Genomic DNA, 24,276 nt, shown 5'->3' on the forward strand with positions numbered 1-24,276 from the left:
TTCACTGCCACTCCCCATTGCACGCGTGGCTCGCGCGGATCAATAACCGAGGAGACCAGTGTGTAATTCGTAACCGCTTAATTAATCGTAGTGATTGCAAGAAACATGCTTTGAATGATGGATTTTTTAGAAAACCTTGAAAATGCTTGATGTAATTACTGTATACATGTAGATGTAATGAAAATGAAGTTATTAAAGTAGTTGCTCTTTTTGTACGTCAGTACAAAATGAAAATTGCTGGAAGCAATCAATGAAATGTCCCATTTTATTAGGTCCATGCAAAAGTTTCCATCATATTTTTGTGGGGGAATGTGTATTTACTTTTTATTATTCTTGCAATTATAGTTATCATAAGAATACTAATGAAATAATATTAATATCGTATACTTCTTGATACTGTATTCGGTATAAATATTATACCAACTGTGAAAATTTAAATAAGAAAAGATTTACAAGCGGTGGAAACTTTTGCATAGACCTAATATTATACGAGGAGAGCCTCTGTTTTTCATGGGAATATTAAATGAACCCATTGAAAAGTGTGTACTTAAATATTTATTATTTTACCAGAATATTAAATGCAAGGATTCTGCATTGATAATGTTTGTATAAAACGTAGTGATTCGTATCTTAATTACTAGATATATTTAATGAAAATTATTAAAAATAATCAATGAAATATTTCGAGGAAACTCTCTGTTTTTCGTGAAAATGTTAAACGAACCCATCGAAAAGTACTCTTATATACATAAATGAAGATTGTCAGTTTGGAATATGTTCTTGAGAAAGTAGCTTAAAGTAATAATAAATTACACTGTTCTTTGAAATATTTTATACTTCGTATACCGAATATTACCTTTTGTTAGATATAACTTAATAATTGGAAATGTGTATCAGAATAAATACCGACTTGGTTTAGAAACTGGATCGAAGTGAAAACGTGTTTATATCGCGTAAGGAAAATCCTGAAAATGCGTTTACGAAAGCCTCGGTGTGTTTGATATAAAAATAGATATTGTACTTTTATAGGAAAGTAAAATACAATGTCGTGTTAACTAAAGTAAGAACTGGCTCATTAAACAGTTCAAAATGTAAAGAAATCATTAAGGATTAGTGATATAAACAGTTAATCCATTGATTCTAATTATCACTTATAAAGAAAACTAATAGATTAAGCAAATTTGTAGTTATTATCTCTTAGGTTACTTCGTACTATTTAGAAAGAACATACAGAGTTTCTCAGAAGAAAATAATTAGCAATGAAATCGTTGATTACATCTTATGAGCGCAATAAAAAATAAGATCAAGTTAATATATCATGGTTAAACAAGTTGTTAAAACAATGTTAATATATCCTTTTTAATTATAATTTAATTACTTATTGTAAACGAAATTCACCGAATATTCAACGTGTCAATTAACAGGTAAACTTAAGAAGCTAATGAAATATTATATTTTAAAGCAATCTTACATATTTGGTTCATTAAATGTATTCGTATAAACTGGAACTCCTACAATGTTCAGTCATGCATTTAAATATTTTAGAAAATAAAATAAAAATCTTTGGCACTTCTGAAACACTAAAGACACGAAAGTATTTAGAATTTATTAAAAAAATGATAAAAGTATTATGAAATTAATATAAATTACGTTAAAAAGGGAAAAGCAAGAGAATAATCATACTAAATTATTTCACTGTTATCAATAATTACATAATTCAATTCTGCATAAATTACTTTACCTTCACAGTAATTTATTGAGTAAAGAGGTAACGTAGAAAATGAATGTCCTTCGCGAAACAAATTGCACTAACAAGAATATCCAGAAGCTTAAGCTTCAAGTTCACAAGGGTAAAGAAGCCGTCATAAATTACAGCAACTGTAACCGCCAGCAAATTACAACACGAGCTCTTCCTCGTAGGACCCACTAGACCACGAAAAGTGGAAATTAATCTTGTAGCATTGCTTCTTATGCGGACGCCATAGCGATTGCGAAACATTCTATTTTCTGAAGCAAACACGACCATTTCCCGTGAAAACAATACACTTTCTCGACTGCTCATCGTTCCAACTATTCTCACGGCTGTACGAATCTGCAAATTTAACAACACCGTTTCATTCAACAATTTACGAAAGCAATTGTTGTTATCAATCGTTCGAAAACAGTTGCATTTCCTTGCAAAAATAACTGCTAACGATAACAGTTATATCTTATCAGAGATATACTTCGTTACGTTGTTCTTGTTCTGAATCGAGAAAATGGAGAGACTGTTGAGAACAATGCAAAAATTTTAACAAAATCTGAAATTTTTTTTATAAAGATTACTTGAATTTTTAACCATACGTCTTCTCAGATTTTCGCGACTTTCCACGAAAAAATAAAGGTCTCTCGTTGTATTCGCTCATTTCGTTGAACTTTTTAAAATTTCAACGTTGAATAACTCAAGAATTATTTAAGATAGAAAGCAAAAATTTTACGCAGCTTAGTTTCTCGAGGCTATCGACAAATGCTGCGAGTTTGAAAGAAATCGGTGACTACGATCGCAATTTATATCTTTTGACGTGGAATGCCTCGTACAGTTGGTGGAAGAGATATAGGGAAGTCGTAAATTGAAGCACTAAGAGGGTATTTCCATTTGGGAGCACTGGGTGAACTTTAAGATTTTTTTTTCAGTAGAAGAAAGTAACATATAAGCTTGTTTGTTTGATATAATTACATATTTTTCTGAAATTTTGGTACAAAAAAGTGTCGATTTTTCGAGATATCTTATGTTGTATTTTCCGTGCTTGGTGGTGACAACGATCACGTTCTTTGTATTCATCTGAAATAAAAAAAAAGAACGGGTATTTTTATAATCAGGAAGGTCATTGTTATAGCTCGAGCTAGGATTATAAAAAAAAACGTATGTGAAGGCAAATAACTTCTGAAAAAATAAATTTTAATTTTGGTCTTATTTCTGTTGCTTTAAGTGGCTAAAAACATTATTATGGGTCGTTACAAAAAATTTTCTTGAAAATACCACCATAGTTAGGGAAAATAATTAGGTGGCCTGTTTTACTTGGCCCGCCCTGTACATTTCACCTCTGCTTTAAGGGTCATTTTCACCATCCAAATATGAACGATTGTAGATAAAAAATAATACATATTAAATATTTTTTTTAGCACTACGTTATACATAAATTTCATTAAAATCGGAATGTGGCACTTGTTGGTACCAGTCGATTCTACAATATTATATGTAGCTGTTATCCGATGCACTGCATTTAAAACAGTAAAATTGCATAATTCACCTTTGCTTATTAAACATTTTCCGTGGAAGAAGTTCGACAACCTCCCTGCCTTTATCTAGCAACTTACGTTCCGTTTGCTATTTACATCGTAATCGTGCAACTATCTGGCCATCTAAGGATATGTATTATTCATTTGGAAAAAGCAATCCTCCGGTGTATCAGACGCAATTCTTTCTGGTCGGACCTCGTGCAGCTTCGCTGATCGCATGTCCCCTGATTAAGCTTTCATTAGACGTTGTACTGTTTGTTGTCAATTAGTATAATGCCTTGCAAATGATTCAAAGGCGTACCTGGGCGTGTTTCTTTGCTGTTCTTAACAGGAATTTTTTTTTCCACCGGTGGAAATTGTGCACACAGTTAGAAAACTGATAAAGCATATTGTTTGAAAGTTAATTGCAAACTGTGTAAATATTATAAAAATCTGTTTTCGATAGTAGTGCTGATTTTTGTTTAATGAAGAGAAACAGCATGAAATTGTTGTAAAAAAGAATACAATCTTGGCTATAGTTAATTATGCAGGTTTTAATTTCTAGTTTTGCAATATTAGAATGAAAATAACTTTTAACAAAAGGAGTAACTGATTATAGGGAAGATGAAGTATTTACTAATTTATTTACAGAAGCAAAGTAAATTAATACTTTATCACAATTTTTCTTAACTAGAAAATAATAATAATATAATAATATTAACATAGGAATAATGATTGTAATTATTTTTTATTAAAGTACCACATTAAATACTGTGTGTTTTTATGAGCCTTTGGCTGTGTTAATAGAAAATCAATTTGGTATCTAATTTTTAAAAAATTTATACGTTTCGAGTAGGAATGCTAAACATGATGAAAAGATCTCCAAAATAAGAGTAACTTTGAATTAGCGTTTGCAATAGAAATTCTCCACTAAAACTCACACTTCAAAATTTCTAATTTTATCGAAGAAAGATAGAGATTGCTCTAAAGTAGAATTAAATTAAAATTAAAATTGAAGTAGAATTAAATTAAAAATAATTATTCAGTGATTATTTTACCTAACAGGAATTAGTTCAAAATTGCGTTGTATTTGTAACTCCATTCGAGAAATCCAGACTGTACCAACTTAACGATATCAATCGGTTTGTATCGAATTTTCTACCGGTTATAAATTGAAATGTAAATATTGCGATAAAAACCGCAAAAACAATTTCGACTGGACAGAAATAGACGTATGGCCAGGAGAGCGATTTATCAGCAATCGTGTTCCGCTATTATGAAGCCGTGACGAAACCCGTTTTGCAGATGATTTAGAACCGAAATGGATTTCATAGTAAATTGAGTTTAAAGTGGATATTGAATTGGTGTTGCAAACCTGCACCGCCAGAAACTTCATTTATTTAAGCTTCGATTGTGGTCAAGGCCCGGTTCATTTTTGCTTGCATCATAACACACCGGGCACTCATATATCGATTTCCTGTCTCCGTTAACTAAGTTTGAAGTATGCAGTTGCAAAACACCTGGCAGAACGTGTTCTCTATAGTCGGAGCCGAATATATTGCCCGGTCACGTGGTTCTCTCGGTTCGTCAGAGTGAAAATGCGATGGTGGGGGAACGACCTTGACCGGCCAAGACACTTGGCCCTTACTATAGCTCTTCTTTTCTTTTTTCGCCTCGTTCCTTTCAATCGATGATCATAGGTGTACGTAAATTAAATTTCGTCTGCTTATGCTGTATTAAATTTACTTAAACGATGTTAATACGATAAATAAACGAACTTTCAATTAAAGTATTTTTGTAAATATTATTTTAGAAACAGTTTAACGTCTTGGGAAGTATTGACGTAAGTGTTTAAGGAAAATATTCGATACTTCTTGAACATTATAGTAATTTATTCTAAATTATAATTTCTTTAGAAATTTTACTCTTGAACGTTGTATATTCACACAAAATTTAATGAAGTATACAATGAACGGTATCGCATATTCATAATTCTATGGTCAGAAGATTAAATACAAAGGAAAGGAATTCGCTGATCCGAATAGCGTAAATGAGTAGAGCGATCATCCAGAAAATGGAATACCTAAATTTAAGACATAGTTCAGAAACTCTTAATTATTTTTTTATCCCTTCCCGTCCGTTATTTCGGAGATAAATAGTAGATATTATTTAATAAAACAGGTGAGAAGTAAATCCTTAAAATTTAAATGAGAATTTTGTATACTTGGTCCAATGTTTCAATGATCAAACTGCGCCAATGTATCCATTGATTAAAAATGAGATAGAAATGTGCTACAAACTTTGTGTATATGAACTTCGTCCAAAAAATTCCTTTTTAAATACAGTACAGAATGCAAAATTACATTGTTGAAAAATTAAATCGACTATCACTTTAAAGTATTGTACAGAGTGCGACGCAATGCGAAAGAAGAGTGGTTCCTTGTGCAAAGAGCCAGAATTCTAGAATTTCGTGTTCCAATTTTATGGAATACAATTGCACGCCAAAATAATGCGACGGAAGTAAAAAAATAAAATAAAATAAAAGAACTAGAGTGACTGGAACGCCCTCGATCTATCCGCGTTGAATATAGGAACTATCTTCAAGAACTATACTTCAGCGAATGTTTGCTCCGCTCTCTGTACTACTCGCCTGTTTGAGTGTCAACAATTTGGATAACGTTGTGCAGCAGTTGCGCTGCCATTACCGGCACACAAAGCAAGAATCATATCAGGCGTGTTCTCCGTTACTGTATCTTGCCATCGTGATATCTTGATTCAAACTGACAGTTGTACAACAATGGGATAAGCGAAACACAGGCATGTTTGTAAATACAAGCACGAGTAGAAATCAAGCAAATCGAGCCAACGCAAGTGTACGCGTACTCCATGAAGTTTCAAGCCGTTTTTCTCCTAAACGAAGCCTCGTATGAAAAACATTTACGTATGAGGAATCACCCTATTCTCTCAGATACCACGAATTTTGCTTCGTCCTTTGTAAAAACTATAAATAGTGACAGAAACTGAATATTTAATTCTAAGCTAATTCTATTCTGTTTAACTCTCTAATGTCATAGAATACTAAATTCAACCTTTAATACTTAGTAAGCCGTTTAATAGCAGCGCTGCTATTTTTCAACGAAATTGATTGCAAAAATACTTTTATATTCTTCAAGGATAATGTAACAAAGCCCTTATAAAAAGTTTTCGACTAAGTCAATTATTTTCTTTTAAAAAAAAATGCGGAAGTTAGGTGTCATTTTCAGGACTGAAGGGAGGTCTCACCTCGTAATCATTTTTACGTAACTTTCTTAATCACAAACTTCCACATTGTACACGTTATCTCTTGAATTCTACCAAGATACAGATTTCAGTGGAATATCAAACCACACGTCAGTAACACAATTTCTCCTGCATTTTCTTAAAGACGTCATTCACACAAGCAGTTCATTCACACCAGAAGTATAAGTTTACTCACCTTTGTATTATCTAATCTTTCACTGATATATATGTACCTTTTCATTCGGTCACCCTCTACACAGACGTTTAATTTCATTGTTTCGTCATTGAAAATGCTCTCGGAAGGTATATTTTTTCCTGCTTCTAAAAATGCCTTCTCATCGTCGCAATTACTGCTATTCGTTGAAAACTGCAGCAATTCAACTCGCAGCTACTCCATTATTTACCTCCTACAATTGTTCTTATTCGAGTAAAACAACGAGTGTCTTTGCAGGAACACACTCGAATATTATCAGTTTCGCTGTGAGGCAATTAAATGCACCGCTTAAACAGAAATTAAGCTGTTCCGTTCGTTTCTGTAACATCACTTCCTGGTACTGAACGCGTTCGTTCTTCTGCTCTACTAATTTGTCGGCGGCACTATGGCGGCGAACGATGAAATTTCACTTACATGTCAAACAGGAGAGTGAGCATTCGAGGACAATTTTCTTCATATTGTTCTCTCTTCTTTCTCTGGAAGGAAACGTTAGATTACATTGCAACGTGCACATCTGAATCACGTTCGAACAGTTTCTTCGTTGATTCTGCGATCCTCAGTTTCGGCGATGCTTTCTCTTTCGCGAGTTTTTCAGATGTGTTAACGCGACGAGCTTAGAGTTATCTAACATGTGTGCTTTACAGCATTCCAGTCGGTGGGGTTAGAATAATGTAAATAATTGCTCCACTTTTTTCTTAATCTAAGAAAAAGAGTCGAGACGCGTAAAATTAAGACGCGTAAATTGCAGAAGTAAAATTTTAAATGACTTTCTATTAAAAGTAAACTATGGCTGCAGTGATTTAAGCATATAACGATTAAATCAGACTTTTCTGGAATATTTGAACTTATTTATTTTGCGAATAGTTTGAAATAAGTATAATTATAAGAAAACCCTAAGAAACCTAACAAATTTACGGATGAGAGAAAATTTAAGCCAGTAAAACAACATCTAAAATAAAAATTTCCTGTTGCTTTTTATGAAATCGAGTAACCAGTTATTAAAGTAAAGTATTAAACGGAGGACTTAACTCTGAATCGAACCATCACTCAGTGAAAATTATACAACAAAATTACAGTCTGCGTTCAAAAAAAAAAAAGAAGAGAAAACTTATAAAGTAGCACAGCTTAATGTTCCTAAAGAAAGATATCCGCAGATTCTTAAAATTCTATAAAAAAAAAAAGTCTCTCGCTCTCGAACGTTCTTCCTCATTAGCAAATCTACGCGTAAAATCGTACTGAACGAGTGAAAAACCAGAGATGAACGTCTTCCTCCAGCAACGTAAATGACAGCAATGGTCGCAGCTTCCCTCGAGCAAAGTAAACGAGATAAAAATGTGTGCACTTGAGTTCACGGTACCCAATCGAAACGTTCGTAGGAACTTTACGCTGATCCTTTTAGCTCGCTATGCCAAGCGTGCTCGGCATAATTCCGTGCGTTCCAGCAACGCACCGTGTGTTTCACGCGCGTATATACGTTCTCCGTTTACGTGCACGCGTTCCCCTGCACTTGTTGGAGGAAAACTCGAAGAATATTTTCGGTGTGACGAAGAAACGAACGTCTGTTACGACCGATCTGTATCGAATTATTATTTAACGCGTGTCGTGACAAATTTTTATTGTTTCTTTCGAACGACGTCTTTCGGTTAATTTCAATTTCTTTTGTCGTTCGTGTCTCTACTGGAACGAATTGTAGAGAATTCTGAGAAGAAACAGGAAGAAAGGTTTTGCGAAATGTTAAGGTTATTTATTGCTTATAATAAATTATTTACTATTTATAAAGTAACAAATTTTAAAAGTTATTAAGTTTTTAAATAAGTAATTTTAACACGTTAAGCGCCATGTCAGTCATCGGTGACTGACAGTATACTTTTCGTTCGAGCCGCGTCAGTCACTGTTGACTGACGATATACAATTTAAAAAATTATATTCTTCTATTGATAAATTTTAAATAATTTCGAGATCATAAAAGAATGTACCTAAATATTACTTGTTACCAAAAAAAAAATTTTAATGAGTATTATTAAAATACATGCATTCTTATCACAACCTTACACAGATCTCCGGCCGCCAGCATATCGGTGAAATCGAATATCGTGGGCTAAACGGAAAGGAAGAGAAAACAGGCTTGGCGCTTAACGTGTTAATGTTAAAAGCTGTTTGTTATTTATAAAGAAACAAATATTCGTTTAATAACTTTTGATAAAAGTATAATATTATTTATAGCTTCGATATTTCTAACTCTTGTACGGAAATTGGATCAATTTGACCCAAAATCGAGTCACAAATTCTTTTTCCATTCGTTATTAAATGTATCGTTAGGGCTGAAATTTAATTTACTTTAGGCTGAATAATTAATAAACATTAATATTTACAAAAAAGAACAAAATTTGTACGATTTTTTTAATAGAAACTGATTATATTTTTCCTGTAACTTCGCAAATTCCGTACGAGTGTTAATGTAATTTATATTTTTTTCTTCAAATATAGCAGCTATGATATCTTTCAATTTAGTATTGAAATATAATTAGATCTTACGTATTTTAATTTTTTATTGTTTAGGAATATTTATTTAGACACATTTTTCACGATTTTATTGATAAAACCTTTTCAGTTTCGGAATTTAACTCTGCAACATGTTGAAATTCATTACCAAATAGAAACAGGTCTCTGTAACGAACGTTATGCCGCCGGTTTTGTATAATAATAATGCTGTACACGTTTCAAGGTATGACTCGTGTGTCGTATGCGAGTGTAGCTTCGTCTTAGCTTCGAACAGTTTTTACAGTGTTCCTCTTTCTCTCGTCACTTGACATTTCCATCGTCACGGAAGCCGAATGAAAGAAGCAAGCAAGCTTTCGTTCGATGCAGAAAATTGACACGCATGTTTCTTTGAACACATTTCCTGTCACCAAAACGATATTTTGTGACGTGACCCACTCGTGGGTCATTCCAGCATGGATGACAAAAGAAAATAAATCAGATTTAAATTTGGCAGAAGAAAAGAACCGATAACACACGTGACAGGTTCATTAATACAGGGAACACTTATTCATTATTTAACATTCCTTGGATATTCCTTATTTATTATTTATACCTTGCGACAAAGGTACCGTGATGAGAAACACATTTGTAACTATAACCCATATTGGACATGCTTGAAGAAAAACAAAAGGAACTCCCTGTATACATATAGGAGACGCCTATCCCAACAAAAGACTCAAAGAACGCCGGCAAAAAGCGCGGTTTTTTTTTCAAATTTAAATGTCGCGACCCACCGATGGGTCATCGAGTGACCTACCTATGGGCGCCGTTGTATAGCGAAAAAACAATTCACTTCTGGTACCCATGAAATATTCTACAATGGAGTTATCCTATCCAGTAGTCCAGCTGCCTACATTTACTTGGATAATAGTACCGCGGTTCAATTATGTATATGTAGAAGAGAAAAACGAAGAAGAAGATCGATAAACATGGTGAGCAGTAATTCATCGTCAACCGCACAGAACTAGACAGTGCATTTTCTGTAACGTTACTTGGAAAGTGGATGGCCACAGTCGGTATGCCGGTACCGACGACTTTTGAAATGCGTGTCACCTTTTTGCGTGATCAAGGAAACGGTACTTGGCTGACAAGCAGAAGATCTAATCTTCTTTTCTCGGTTTTTTCTTCGGTTGTTCTACTGCACACACTTCAAGGCTCAATAAAACTTCTCTATGCTACATCAGATTTAAATCGTACTGCAATTTTATAGCTAATATTTTTCAGCTGTTCTGCAGACTTTTTAAGTGTAAAGCTTGTACATCTATTTTTATTACAAAACGCCGAATCACGTTAATTCACCTCGCACAAATGACAACATATTCGATTTTATCTGTGTAAACTATGGTTTGCAATTCTAAGCCTTAATATTCAATACTTGCAATGTTTAAGCAATCAATCTTGCTCAATGTTCACAGTGCTTAAATAATGATATTAATATTAACCGCCTTCGAGTCTGATACTTGATATTCACAACCCTAAATCGTAATATACAATATCAACAACCTCTGAATCTTGGTATTTTGATATTCGCGTATCGGGATTCAATGTTAACCACTTTCAAGCCGTGGTATTTGATATAAACAATCTTGGAGTATGATTGATATTTAGAACATTCAAGTTATGGTATTCGATACACCTAAATCACATTTGAATCGTGTTATTCGATAGTTATTATTATCGAGCCTTTAAAATTAATGTTGACCCGAAAATCTTTGCATTCCAGAGATGTTCTTGCCCTGAGGTATAGTCGATGGAAGAAATATAGCGAGGTCGTAAATTAAATAGCTGCACAGATCGATGCAGTGATATCCAGAGTTGCATAGGGCATTTTACGTTTTTCGATTGAGACTGAATGAAAGCTAAGGCATACTTCATGTGGCTCTGACTGAGATTTCTCAGGTTTTTGTCGATTCTCTCGTCGATATGTTCCAACATGTATACTTTCAAGGGAACTTCGGTAACCCGAATTTCCGATTTTTTTGAAACTTTGCAGGTTTGTTAATTTAATAGCATTGTCTTATAAGGCATAAAAAGCCATTAAATTTTGATTATAAACATTTTTTCATATCTACTATAGTTTTAGAGATATACAGGGAAATATGGTAACACTTATCTTCATTCAAGGGCTGTTTTCGCCCCGAAGAACTGAAAAAGAGCCAAAGAAAAAATTGAGGTACCTCTACAAATCTGCAAAGTTTCAAAGAAATCGGAATTTTCGAGTTACCAAAGTTTCCTTGTTAGTGGAAGAGCTGCAGCGAGGTCGTGAATTACGACGTTAACCTTTCCACTACTGTTGAGCGCCTATAGTCGCTTTGAAAATGTGCTCGCACTGCGGCCTTGGCCCCTATAGGCGTTTCGAATATTTTCTCCCTCTGTGCCGTTGCGTTGGCACGAATTTCATTCTTAACTTTTATATTTTGCGTACTTCCACTTTAATTTTTAAAACCATTTTTAATTTTATTTTCCGTGTCTGTCACTGTTTCAAATACATTGCAATGGAAGAATTTGTGCCGAGTTAACTTCGAATAGACTTGAACGAGGTCTCGAGCTTCTTATCTAACCCAAACTGATGTTTCCACGATCAGATTTCATGTTCCTTTACGCCTGTCTAATTTTACGATCTCACTGTAGCTCTTCCATAAAGTATAAATTTTGACGCCTGAGCGAACTTACGACCTCGCTAATATTTCTTCCGCCGACTGTACTTACCTTTTATTGAAGTTTTACGACCTCTTGATGTTCCGATCTAAGAAACTACTGTTATACTTGAAAAAAAACTGTTCGACTTCACTGCTTTTCGTAATTATTCACGTAACAGTATAGTGTCGTAACGATTACAACGGGCGTTCTTTCAATTTCAGTAGCGTTTGCAATTTTTTGTATCCTTTCTTTTATACTTTTCTTTTACTGTAATTTAATCTGATTTCGATATTTTTCTTTTCGCGAAGAAACTCATCAAGTATTAACGAAAATCTCTGTGAATCTGTCGGAATAGAAATTTAGATGTAAGTTTATGGACTGCTTCGAAGAACATCAATGAAATAGAGCATATTTTTCAAATCTCAAAGAAAGTAATATTGAGTCGTGAATGAACGTGTAGCAGCATAATTTTTCCTTCAATTGTACATTCCTTTCAGGGCCGTTATCTTTTGCCAAATCCAAGTCGCGCTTCGATAGAGTAATCCGATAACTATGATCCAATACCGTTCGTTTGTAAGGAAAAGTTCTCTTTGGCGGATACACGTTACTTTTTGCAATTGTGTCTGTTAACTACCGTGGCAGTGGGTGATTTAATTAGCGGTGGATACGCAACGCCATTTTCTAAAGGAAAGGTAAATTGCCGCGAGATTAACCAAGAAGGCAATGCACACTGAACGGAAAACACGTTTTACTTCAATATAACGGGTGAGATAAAATTAACTCGCGTATTGGAAAGAGTTTTGTTTTTCCGCAGTTGTCGAGTAGAATAGCGCGAAATTAATCGTGAATCGATTGGACAATTATGAAAAAGCTAAACTTTGAAAATTAAAAAATGGTAGACAATTTATAATTACATAAAATTTGCAATTCTACAATACATTACGTGAAACATTTAACCTTTTCAATGCTATAGACTCGTATATATAAGGTGGGACAATTAAGTTTCGAGAATAATTAATTAAAAAATTGTCTTTTGCGAATTAAACGAATATGTGACCATCGCCTTCGAAGTAGTAGTTCTCCGATGTTGTAATCGATTTTAAATTTATAAACTCTCACTAGGATGGTTGAATGTCCGGGATGTATTGCCATGATGCAAAATTGCATACCATTTTTCACGTAACACGAAACTCAAACACGCCTTTACGCAACTTGCGCAATAACTAAAACGATTGACAATGTTTACCTTTCGCGTGCTGGGAGAGGGGGAATTAGGCTATACAACGGGTGGACGTAACTAAATGTACTTACATCGTTGGCACTTTAGAAGAAACAAAAGTGATCTCGAAACTTAATTGCCACACGTTCGGTGAAATGTTAATTAAGACTGTAAACGTGTTTGAAGCGAGTAACAACATTTTGTCTATCTTATCTGTGTTCGCAATGAAAAATAAAACGAATAGGTTAGTTTTAGGTTATGTAATTCACATTAGTGATATCTTTGTATAATGTTCGAATAAGCATTATGTTTTTATACTTAATAATAACCATTACAGATTGCATATCATCTATAATAATCGTTTAGCTTGAAAATGTGCAACATTTGAAAGATTAGACGTAATACTGTACGCAATGTAATAATAGCAAATTAATAAATTGAAATGAAAATACTTCTTTAGTTTACAAAACGTTTAAGAGAATCGGCAGAATTTCAAAATAGTTTCAAAATAATTATGAAATCTAATTATTTAACCCCTTGCCGTATAATAACGAGTTAAACTCGTGCCACAGATTTTGGGCAAGATCTGATAAAAACAGTTATATCGGTAAGAAAAATTAATTTCTATTCCAATTTTCCATTTCATTTATTAAACTGAAGATTGCCTAATTTCATTAATCTATAATACATTAGCTTTTCTTACTTTGAATATTGTACTAAAACGGCAAATAACTGACGCTTAGATGCACAGTCAAGAAAGGAAATCATACGTGAAAGGGTTAATCAGCGTTGTAAAGTATCGGTATATTAAAAATCGATGTTTTTTAAACTGGTAATAATATAACTAAAATGGTCAATAGAAATATCTTGCTTGTTCGAATGATCTGTTAGACCAAAAAAGAGTGAAAAACATCTCGAAAGAAGCAAGTCATTGATATTAATCGTAACTACATGCGTTAATCAAGTGTTATAGGTACGTTACAAAAACATGTACCTAGAAATCATGTATAGTTCTTGATGAATGTACTGTTGTTTACCTGATGAAAGTTCTAGAAAAGCCACATCGTCGTGTTTCATAATATGTACCTATTCGTATTCATAATATTAATTTGAACACGGTCTGTACCTTTCCAACAATTATCTATACCGCTAAAAAATCAGTTCAGGGCGGTCATTTATTATGATGAGAGATGTGAACGTACGTTTAACGTGGTGCACTTTGTCGCAATTAATGTAGATTGCTGGTTGCAGAGTAAAGAAAGTGTGACAAGCCACGAGCACTTAATAACCTTAAGCCCCATTAGCATAAAAATTTTGCAATTAGTCTTGCTAACATAAAGAAAGGTCGACAAATTGGTGCTTCGAGAACAATTTATTAAGCAAATGTTTTGTTAGAAATTTAACAACGTGAATCAATCTTTCTCACAAATGTTAATTTATCACTTCTGAACTGTCTTCGAGATATGGAACTTTTCAATCGCATGAAATTAAAGAGTTAAAATGGTGCATTTCTCGTCCGAATTCAAACGAACTCTGTACACGCAGAAAAAGTAATCGAACGCTCTTCTGTCACGAAATCTCATGTAAAACCGTGCTTCCGAAACGAGTACATAAAAAGTTTCTCTTGGAAACTCATCAACTCGCATCGATGCCCGATTGAAAACGACGTTCCGATGTCAATTATATAGGACTCTAGGCTAGACTTTCGCCCACGTATACAGGGTGTCCAAGTTTTTCCGATCAAACCTCGTCAGTATGATCTGTGAGTATTATAAAGAAGCAAAAAATATTATACAAACATAGGTGGTTTGAAGCTTTGTTAGAAAGTTACAACAACAATACGAAATACGAAGAAAATGGTAACGAAGTTGCGGTTGCTATGATACAAGACAAAAATGGCGCTGGCAACAGCTACATTCGAAACTTTCAACGACCTCAGATCGTAAACACAACCCGCATAAACAGACTAGAAGCACGTATCACTGATTTTATATCGTAACAACCGCACACCCGTTATCGTTCCCTTCGTATTTTCGTCATAACTCTTCAATAAAGCTTCAAACGACCTATGTTCATATAACATTTTCCCCTTCCCTATACCCGTAGAACATACTGGCGAAGTTTGGTCGAAAAAAAATTAGGACACCCGGTATATGCACATGGCCGATGTACACGGCGTATCGGAAACGATGTTTACCGATTGCGTGGGTGTGTTCACGCACATGTGGCTTTACGCACCGCTGTGCAGGTGCCACAGATTCACTTGAATACCGCGGAATTATAAAGTACTTATTGTTAGTGGAAGAATTATGGTGAGATCGTAAAATTAGCCAGACATAAAAGAATATGAATTTAAATCGCCAAAACATCCGTTTCGGGCGAGATAAGGAGCTCGTGTCTTCGTTCAGGATCGTACGAAGTCAACTTGGCACCGCTTCCTTCCATTATAGTATATTTAACACTTTGGCTGCCGTTGGAGCAATTTCCATATTTCTTTCCACAAGTGCCATGTCAAACAATAGTACGTCTTCTCAACAACTTATCTTCATTTAGTCTATGATTCTTCCTATCTCTTGACGTGACGTGAAACCGTAAAAACATTTTATACAATTTTATACATACGAAAATTACAATGTAAAATGAAGTGCAGTGTGACACGCCAGCGTATCTCTCTGCACAGTTGGAAAGACGGTGTGTCACGTGGCAACCGACCTGTTAAAAACGTGATAAACACAGAAAAAAAGGTAGGCGCGATTCTGTTGACTGTCTGAGGGTTCACGTTTTTCGTTTAGCGCTTGTTACTTCAGATTTGGGGGCTTCGAAAAGACGCGCATGGCCCTGCGTGCAGCTACCGTATATAGATCAATCGATGTTTTCGCTTAGCGTCGTAATTTACGACCGCACTATAGCTCTTCCACCGAGTATGCATACGATAGCATGCATAATCTCTTACGGTCAATTTATTCCAATTAGTTTTACTTTCTCATATTTATTTATAACATTCATTAATATTCCATTGTCATGAACTTCACAATTCTTTAAAGTTACATTTCCTACGATTTATTTAACGTACAGAATACAAGACAACTTTTAACTTGTTTTATCCATCAAAGCGGAAAAAGTTTTAGAAAGACACCCATTAATGACTTTTGTTGAAAATTACATTTCTACTTGTGTGACCTATCTATCATGTAGTAATTAATAATACAGAGTGTACACCTAACTATCATTTTTAGTTGTGATAGTACGAGAAAATTTGTACACACAATTGGAAGTAAAATACTTTTATAAATGCCATTTTTTCCGCTTTTTTCAAGGTCATCTATGTTTTTCTTGCATGTCGTAGCAGATATTGGTATGTATTTAAACATGCATAAAAATATGACTTTAAAATTTTGAATCAAACGTGGAACTTACTTTCATTTTTCGCTATTTTTACCATAAAAAAGAAATTGTCCCTTTGAAGCTATTTAAATTACGTATAAAAATTTTCCTGTACCACCATAGCCAGAGAAGATGGTCGACCCTGTATAATAGGATCAACTTCGTTTTAGAAAAGGAAATCAATAACACAGTATCGCATCGTTCACTGCTAACAAATTAATTCTCACAAAAATTACAGGGAAAAATGAATATGTAATAATAAAATCAATCAGTGCGAACAATATTTCTCTAAGGAATTTTCAAGCATGATTTAAATGTTATCTCTTATCGTAATTCTATAGAAACGAAACCTTGAACGTGAGAGAGCCCCCCCACGCAGTTTGCACCGGAAGACAGGAAGCAAAAATCAGTTTTATCGCCATGCTCGTTCCCCTCGGCACATTATCAGAAACGACCATGGTACAAACAAAGTTGTCAGTAGAGGGAACGTTTCGTGTCGCTTTGCATCTAGCGTTACAATTTTCCATAAATTACAAAAGGGTTGATCGCAAACACGCGTCGTTACGTTCGTCGAATTTACCACCGAATTTCGTCGTTAAGCAGGAAACTGTAATTATCGTCCTCGAATTAACGAAATCTCCTATTGTTGGGAACTGTCGAGGAAGTCGAACGGACGATCGAAGAGGGACGGAGGAAGAAACGCAAGAATTTTCATGAAACACCGCCTCGAACCGAAGAGTCTCCTCTGTCCGGGGCTATCGAAGTGAAACGAGCGAATTTCCGCTGGCTTCCCGAAGCAGAAGAAAGTGTTGCAAGAAACGAACAGCTTGTGAAACAGTTCCCAACGTGTCCGAGGAAGCGCAGAAACGGGAAAAGCGCGCGTGAAAATGACAGAGGGTACCGGTTACTCGACTTTCAACGCGCCAAATCGGTCTTGGACTGTGGGAAAACTGGCGCAACGTTTGACTTCCAACTTGTTCCTAGATTGTTGTTTCGTATCCTGCTATCCTAAGAACAACGACCAGGTCGAGGAAGAATTATCGGGCAAAATGATCTTGCACCGGGACGATATGCAGAATAAAGTTGGCCACGATTTCGAAACGAAGGGTCAAATGGAAATGAAACATATGGCGTCCAGTGAATCTTTGACGAAGAACGAAGTGCCGATGAACACCGATGACAGTTGTCTGTTGATAAGACGAAGCAATTACAGAGACTCCGGAGAATTAGAAAACAGCACGTCGACGATCAGCACGGTAGATTCGGAAGATAAAACCTTCACGTCGAGCACTTCTTTATTTGGCATCAAACGTATAGTGAACAGCTTTTCGATGCATTCTAAAACGGACAAGAAGAGTGTTCGTAACGAGTGGGAGGAATCTGATAACGAGCGTGATTCTTCAGTTTCGGAAATATCCCAAAAGTGTCGATTTGAAAAATCAGACAAATTGAAGTCTTCTCATACGGAGTTATTTCCCAAGTGTCGAATCAAGAGCCAACAGAGGAGTTGTGAGAATAGTTCTGGGAATGAAGCAAGTCAGTTTATACGTGTGTCTTGATGCGAAACAGTAATAGATTAATTATATATCAATTTTGTGAATTAGTGAAATGTTAGCGTAAAGTAGACGAATATGGTTTTAGTATACTTTCTTGTGATTTGCTTTACTTTTCGTTCAATTCGTTACGTTAATCTCAGGATGTATTATTTACATCTGAAGAAATGAAATAATTTTGAAATGTTAACCCTTCCACTGCGACAGATTTCCGTAATTGACAGGCGATAGATGTTCAATTAGAATCGCAACTTCTTAGAATCGCGTTTTGACGGTTTTAAATTTCTTTGATTAAATTAAGGTGGAAGTGCGTAAAATTAAGGTGAAAATATACTAAAAACAACAGTAAACATTTGAAACGCCTGAGCGCATTTTCAAAACGCCTATTCGCGCTAACAGCAGTGAAAGGGTTAATTAATCTCTTTTCGTAATTTGTGTGAATTTTGTTTCTCTTCTCCTCTCCCTTCTTTTTTTATAAAATTAAGAATAAAGCACATGCGCATTGCACAAATACATTCTCGTTTGTTAGGACACTCACCGAGTATAAAGTAAACCTAAACACTATAAAATGATTAAGATTGAAGAAAATATTTCTTATAATATCAAATGTTTGCTGATGTATGCTACTAAATCTGACGAAGAAATGTGATTTAAATCACGTGACACATTCTGTACGAACATATAGGGTGTCCTAATATTTATGACCGTCGGTGTATGTGTAAAATTTAAATGCCCCGGTAGAGTTAATCTTAGAAACATAGATATTCTTCTAATTTTTTCTCGGCTAATGTGTCACGTTGTATTATTCATATTTTGTGCACAGATGATGGAAGTAGCTTGTCAGAAGCATGCAGTACTCCGATCATCGGCGCTGGATCACGAGCAGGCTCTAGTCATACAGTGATCGATGTAGACGATATGGATTCGGGTTTGCATTCTGGGCATCTTGCAACGCGTGCATCTTTATCAAGTCTTGGAGTGAGTACACGTATTTATTAAACACAGCGTATAGGTAATAATAATGACACAAAGTGAAGTAATGGGAAGAAATGTTTTTATTGAAATCTGCGTATGTATATTTACAAAATATTTAAAGAAATGATTGGTATAGATTTCTCGTCATTTTGTTAATAAAAATACAACTTAACGTAATTGTGTATTTAAAGTTACGGAATTTTTATCTATAACATTTTTTTATTTTAAAGTTAGCTTGAAACTAATTGTAAAGAAGCTGTTCAAAGGGATATTCATTGTTTTAAATCATGTATCCTGAGAAGTATAATACTTACTATTAATTGATGCAAAATAAATAAAAAAAGAAACTACTCCCTTAACCCTCTACTGTCGAGACGGAGTCTTGGTGACTCCGCTGATTCTACCGTTTTTCTTTTCTTCCATTCTATTTAGAACTCGACGTTATTATATTCAAATGAAATTAATACAGCCAATCACTCTATTCTATAACGTTCATTAGGAAAGTGTGTGATAAAGGTAAATTAGTAAGAAAAATTGTCGGAAGTGTTCTATATTTATGTATAAACTAACCGGAAGTTGAGGAGTTTCGTCGACTCCGTATCGGGCTTTGCGTCCCAAAAACGGTGTCTCGACGGTAGAGGGTTAAAGTATATTATTGCACACTGTTCGTTAAAAGTATACAATTAATTTCGAATAAATCTACTAAAATGTCCCCTAATGTTAGTTTAAATATTAATAAAAATTTACCTAGCATTTGTAAATGTTAACATTAAGGAAACTACTTCAAAAAGATTCTCGCACTCCTTGCTGCGTCCAATTTAACCAAACCGTTTATGGTGAAACGGTAAAAGTGATAAAAAGCAAGGAATAACCTTTTCAGTATTAATAAATGCAGATATAAACAGAAACTTTCGTTTACCGTGAAATCAGTAATTTCCAAATTTAATTTCCTCGAAAACGAAAGTTCGCAAGAACTTGTAAGTACCTTCCTACATTTTCAAATTATTTTTCCCACGTTTAACTTCCCCCCTTTCGAACCTGTCCAATTATCTGTCACTTAACTGAAAACTCTTGAAATACCCTCCAACGACGAATATAAAAATGTCCGATGTGAATTTTTCAGGCACGGTCAGATTCAATGGCGTCAGTTTATAGCGGTGCTGGAGAGGGACGGTGCTGTCGCTCGGTCGTCGTCACAGGAGAAGTCGAATTCGCCTTGCAATACGATTACAAGCACCTAACATTCGAGGTGCACGTAACGAAATGCAAGAATCTAGCGCCGGTTGACGTAAAGCGCAAACGTTCGGATCCGTAAGTAAAACATGAGTCACTGGTGAAGAATGATTTATTGCTATATAATGCTATCGAACACGTGTGTCTCCCAACCTACTAATTATTTTCTTACTTACGAATAGTTATTGCCAGTTTGTAGGAGTTATCTACACGTTAGTACATTTCTTTTCTAAAGATACGTATTAGAGAGAGAGAAAGAATCAAATTACTTAGTAATTTGCAGTTCGTGATAGACTGTTTTTTTTTTCTCTCTTCTGTTTCTGTCGATGCTTCGCAACGAAGTTAACATTTTTGCAAATTTGTCTTAGCAATAATTAGAAAAAAAAAAAATGACTACTGTGAGAAATTCAAACGTTTCAACATTAAGACTGTATAATGGGATCAGTATTGTCTAAGTTACTTTCGTATTTTTAATTGAAGAAAATTTTCAATTATACATTCTTGTAAATTTCTGAGAAAATTTGTTGTTCAATTTGTAGTACATGTACTTGAGGTCTTTAGAAAATTACACGCAATTAAGTACTGTTCAACTTCGGTAGTCTCCTATTACTACTAATCTTTCAAATCTTTCCTATTTTTTAAAGACGGGAAATGAATACTGTTTACATTTTCGTGAACAATTGTGCTTTCGTTATAGGACGATAATCTTGAATTTGTGACTGAAAGGCTATAAATTTCCAAGTATTTTGCGCACTGATGCGTCAAATGTAATCACTGTTATTAAACACTACGCAAATTATTAAACACAAACATGTACATAAACTTCCTTGAAAATAGGTCCACACTACCGTCCATATGTATCTGGCCACTTGGAGGAATTGGTTTAAAATATTAATATCTTTGCTGCAATGTAAATATTTCTAAGCAGACTGACTGCTACTTTATATTGTACAGAAATGTTATAATATATTGCAAATTAAAAATATTGCCCGTAAATAGATGAAAACGATCAAATATTTTGTTCATCTATATATCCTCCACGCTGGGTAATAACGGCATTAATAATTCGAGGTAATCTAGCAACCAATTTTTTAAATGTATTTTCTTGAATTTCTTTCCAAGCGATTTGTAGATACTTCCGCAACTGTTTTTCAGATGTTGGGCATTTTTCTTTCACTTTTCGGTCCATTTCGTCCCACAGTTTCTCGATTGGATTTAAATCGGGTGACTGTGGTGGCGATTGCATTATTTTAAGTTCATTATTGTCTTGCAATTCGTATTAGAGTGTGTGAAACAAAAACAACGACAAAAGTTACATTTGACAATAATATATGAATCATACTTTGTACAATGGAAGTGACCAAATACTTATGGACGATGGGGTACATACACAACACCTTGTACATTTCCCAAATGAATATAAAAACTGTTTTTAAAGAGAACAATAATTGAAATATGAGTGATCCCAGTATGCAGTGTGTACGCTTTACCAAAAAACCAACTTTCTGACACGAATCATCCCATCAGGTACGTGAAAGTGTACTTACTGCCGGACAAATCGAAAAGCGGCAAACGAAAAACGAAGGTGAAGAAACACACGCTGAATCCGGAGTTTAACGAAACGTTGAAGGTAAGATTCTCCTTGCAAATGAATTTTGCACACAATTGTGTTGGTTGCCTGTTTCTCCGTTGTTCCTGCATGAGAGTTAGAGCTTGGATGGTTCGGAACCACGACATTTCAGTTCCATATGAGTCTGAGCGGCCTAGAGACCAGAACCCTGTGGCTGACGGTTTGGCATTCAGACATGTTTGGACGCAACGACTTTCTCGGCGAGGTTCGAATGCCCCTGGAAAACAAAATCTTCGACGATCCCACGCCGAAATGGTACCCGCTTCAAGAACGAGTAAGTTCACAATAGCTCGTCTAACGATAAAATACGCCACCGGTGCATAAACTAGGGTAAAATAGATATTTCACGTTAGCGGAAGAGGCGAGTCATATAATTAGCCAACTATTGAACATGCGCGTGTGTTTGGAATACCGAAACAATCTGTTCGGAAGAAGTGTTGAAAGAAAAGGTTCGAATTTTATTTGACCACCCGATAAATCGAATAAAAGTACGTTGATAATCGACGATTCTTGGCAAGGCTCACTTTTAGGAATCGACTGCAATTATAATTTAGTCGACGAAATGGAACTTCCGTAGAAAAGTATGCAATAAATAATTAAACACTTGTATATTTTTCATTTTATTTCTCGTGTGAATTCTAAAAAAATACCAACGATAGTTCCTATTAATAAAGTCGTCTTGCATACACTTAATGCAATTTTTATTCCCTAATAGTAAACAGGATATTGCATACAACTTTGAGTATTATAGTTCTTAAAGGTGTGAATACTTGAATTCTGCCGTTTTTTTACTTCAGCTAAATATACGTACATATGACTCGTTCTATACCGGGTGTCTCAATTTTTTCGGATCAAACTTTGTCAGTATGTTCTATGGGTGTAAGTAAAAGGAAAGTATTCTATAAACATAGATCGTTCGAGGCTTTATTAAACAGTTATAACGATAATACGAAGGGAATTGTAACGGGTGTGCACTTATTACGATACAGAATAGAAATAAATCAGCGATATGTACATCTAGTCTGTTTATGCAAGCTGCGTTTACGATCATGAGGTCTTTAATGGTGTTGAATGTAACTTTTGCCAGCGCCATTTTTGTCTTATATCACAGTAACCGCAAGTTCGCTACCATTCCCGTCGTATTTTCGTTATAACTTTTTAACAAAGCTTCAAACAACCTATGTTTATATAACACTTTTTTCTTACCTACACCCGTAGAATATACCGACAAAGTTTCATTCGAAACAACTGGGACACCCTGTATATCCTTCAGCAACTGTACACAATATAAATCGTTCTAGATATAAGTGCGCAACCAAGAACTGGCCGGAGAAAGTAAGTCTTCATACAGACTCAATTATTCTCCCAGCACATAATTATTGCTTAGTTTGATTTGTTTTTATCTATTACGTTAATAAAGTTAAATAACGTACTTACTTCGCGGTAGGAAAGCGATATTGTGCACGACCTATTTACTTACACCAATTGACAATTTATTCACGTCCGTCTGTTTAAAATCCAAATTCAAGCAATAGAGCAACAGCATGAATAAAGAAAGTAGTTTTATACAGGATACGTGCTGTTCTTGCCAGCAGATCATGCTGCTGATTGCACTGTTTTACGATGCATCTGCATGTACAACAATCAGAATCTCTGTGAAAAACCTCCAGTAGTTTTTACTACTTCACAGTATACATATTAGACAGTTATTTACTAAATAGCTCGTATGAAAATATGCATATACATGCACTTAACTTTGTCGGCAATTTCTATATTCGTACGAAACGATTCGTTTCTTCTTTGATTATGTTTTTTTTTTCGTAAATTAACCAGATACGCTATATTCATTTCGTGAGTTTTACAAAGTGAGTAATATCTGTTACCTATTTATTTTCCAAAAAAAAAAAGAAACTACTTACCTAAATGTTAGCAAGTACAAGTTACTATGATGTAAAAACATTTAAGCTAATTTCATGTACTCTCAGAAACGAATAATAATGTTTTTCCGAACAGTTTTTTCCATGTTCTTAAAAATGAATGATCAATAATAAAAATTAATTAAATTTCTTTTCTCGAAAATTTGTCTGGTACAATTAGAGTAATTTAACATTTTAGACAGAACCGTTCGACGACCCCGTTGCGTATAAGGGTGAGGTGATTGTCGGCCTGAAATTTGTACCACCGGACCCAACGCAACAGGAGCGAGATCGCGAAATAGGATCGGATCGTGGTGTTTCCAAGTCGAAGAAGAATTGGAGTCGCGGCGCGTTGCACGTGCTCGTAAAGGAAGCTAGAAATTTACAAACCAGGGCAAAGAATTCAGGAACATGTGATCCATTCTGCAAAAGGT

At 34.8% G+C, this 24,276-nt stretch overlaps 1 protein-coding gene across 1 annotated transcript in view; it reads left to right on the forward strand.

Moving 5' to 3' along the window:
- The window catches only part of LOC108574465, an 84,475-nt gene that overhangs the window by 58,266 nt on the left and 1,933 nt on the right, over positions 1-24,276 (forward strand). Inside the window, exons 12-17 of the mRNA XM_017937065.1 lie at positions 18,912-19,066; positions 20,187-20,374; positions 20,479-20,508; positions 21,824-21,926; positions 22,039-22,200; positions 24,042-24,274. Of these exons, the coding sequence (XP_017792554.1) occupies positions 18,912-19,066; positions 20,187-20,374; positions 20,479-20,508; positions 21,824-21,926; positions 22,039-22,200; positions 24,042-24,274 (871 nt within the window). The remainder of the gene's footprint in view (positions 1-18,911; positions 19,067-20,186; positions 20,375-20,478; positions 20,509-21,823; positions 21,927-22,038; positions 22,201-24,041; positions 24,275-24,276) is intronic.

The sequence above is a fragment of the Habropoda laboriosa genome, unplaced genomic scaffold (assembly GCF_001263275.1).
Source record: "Habropoda laboriosa isolate 0110345459 unplaced genomic scaffold, ASM126327v1 scaffold172, whole genome shotgun sequence".
NCBI lineage: Eukaryota > Metazoa > Arthropoda > Insecta > Hymenoptera > Apidae > Habropoda > Habropoda laboriosa.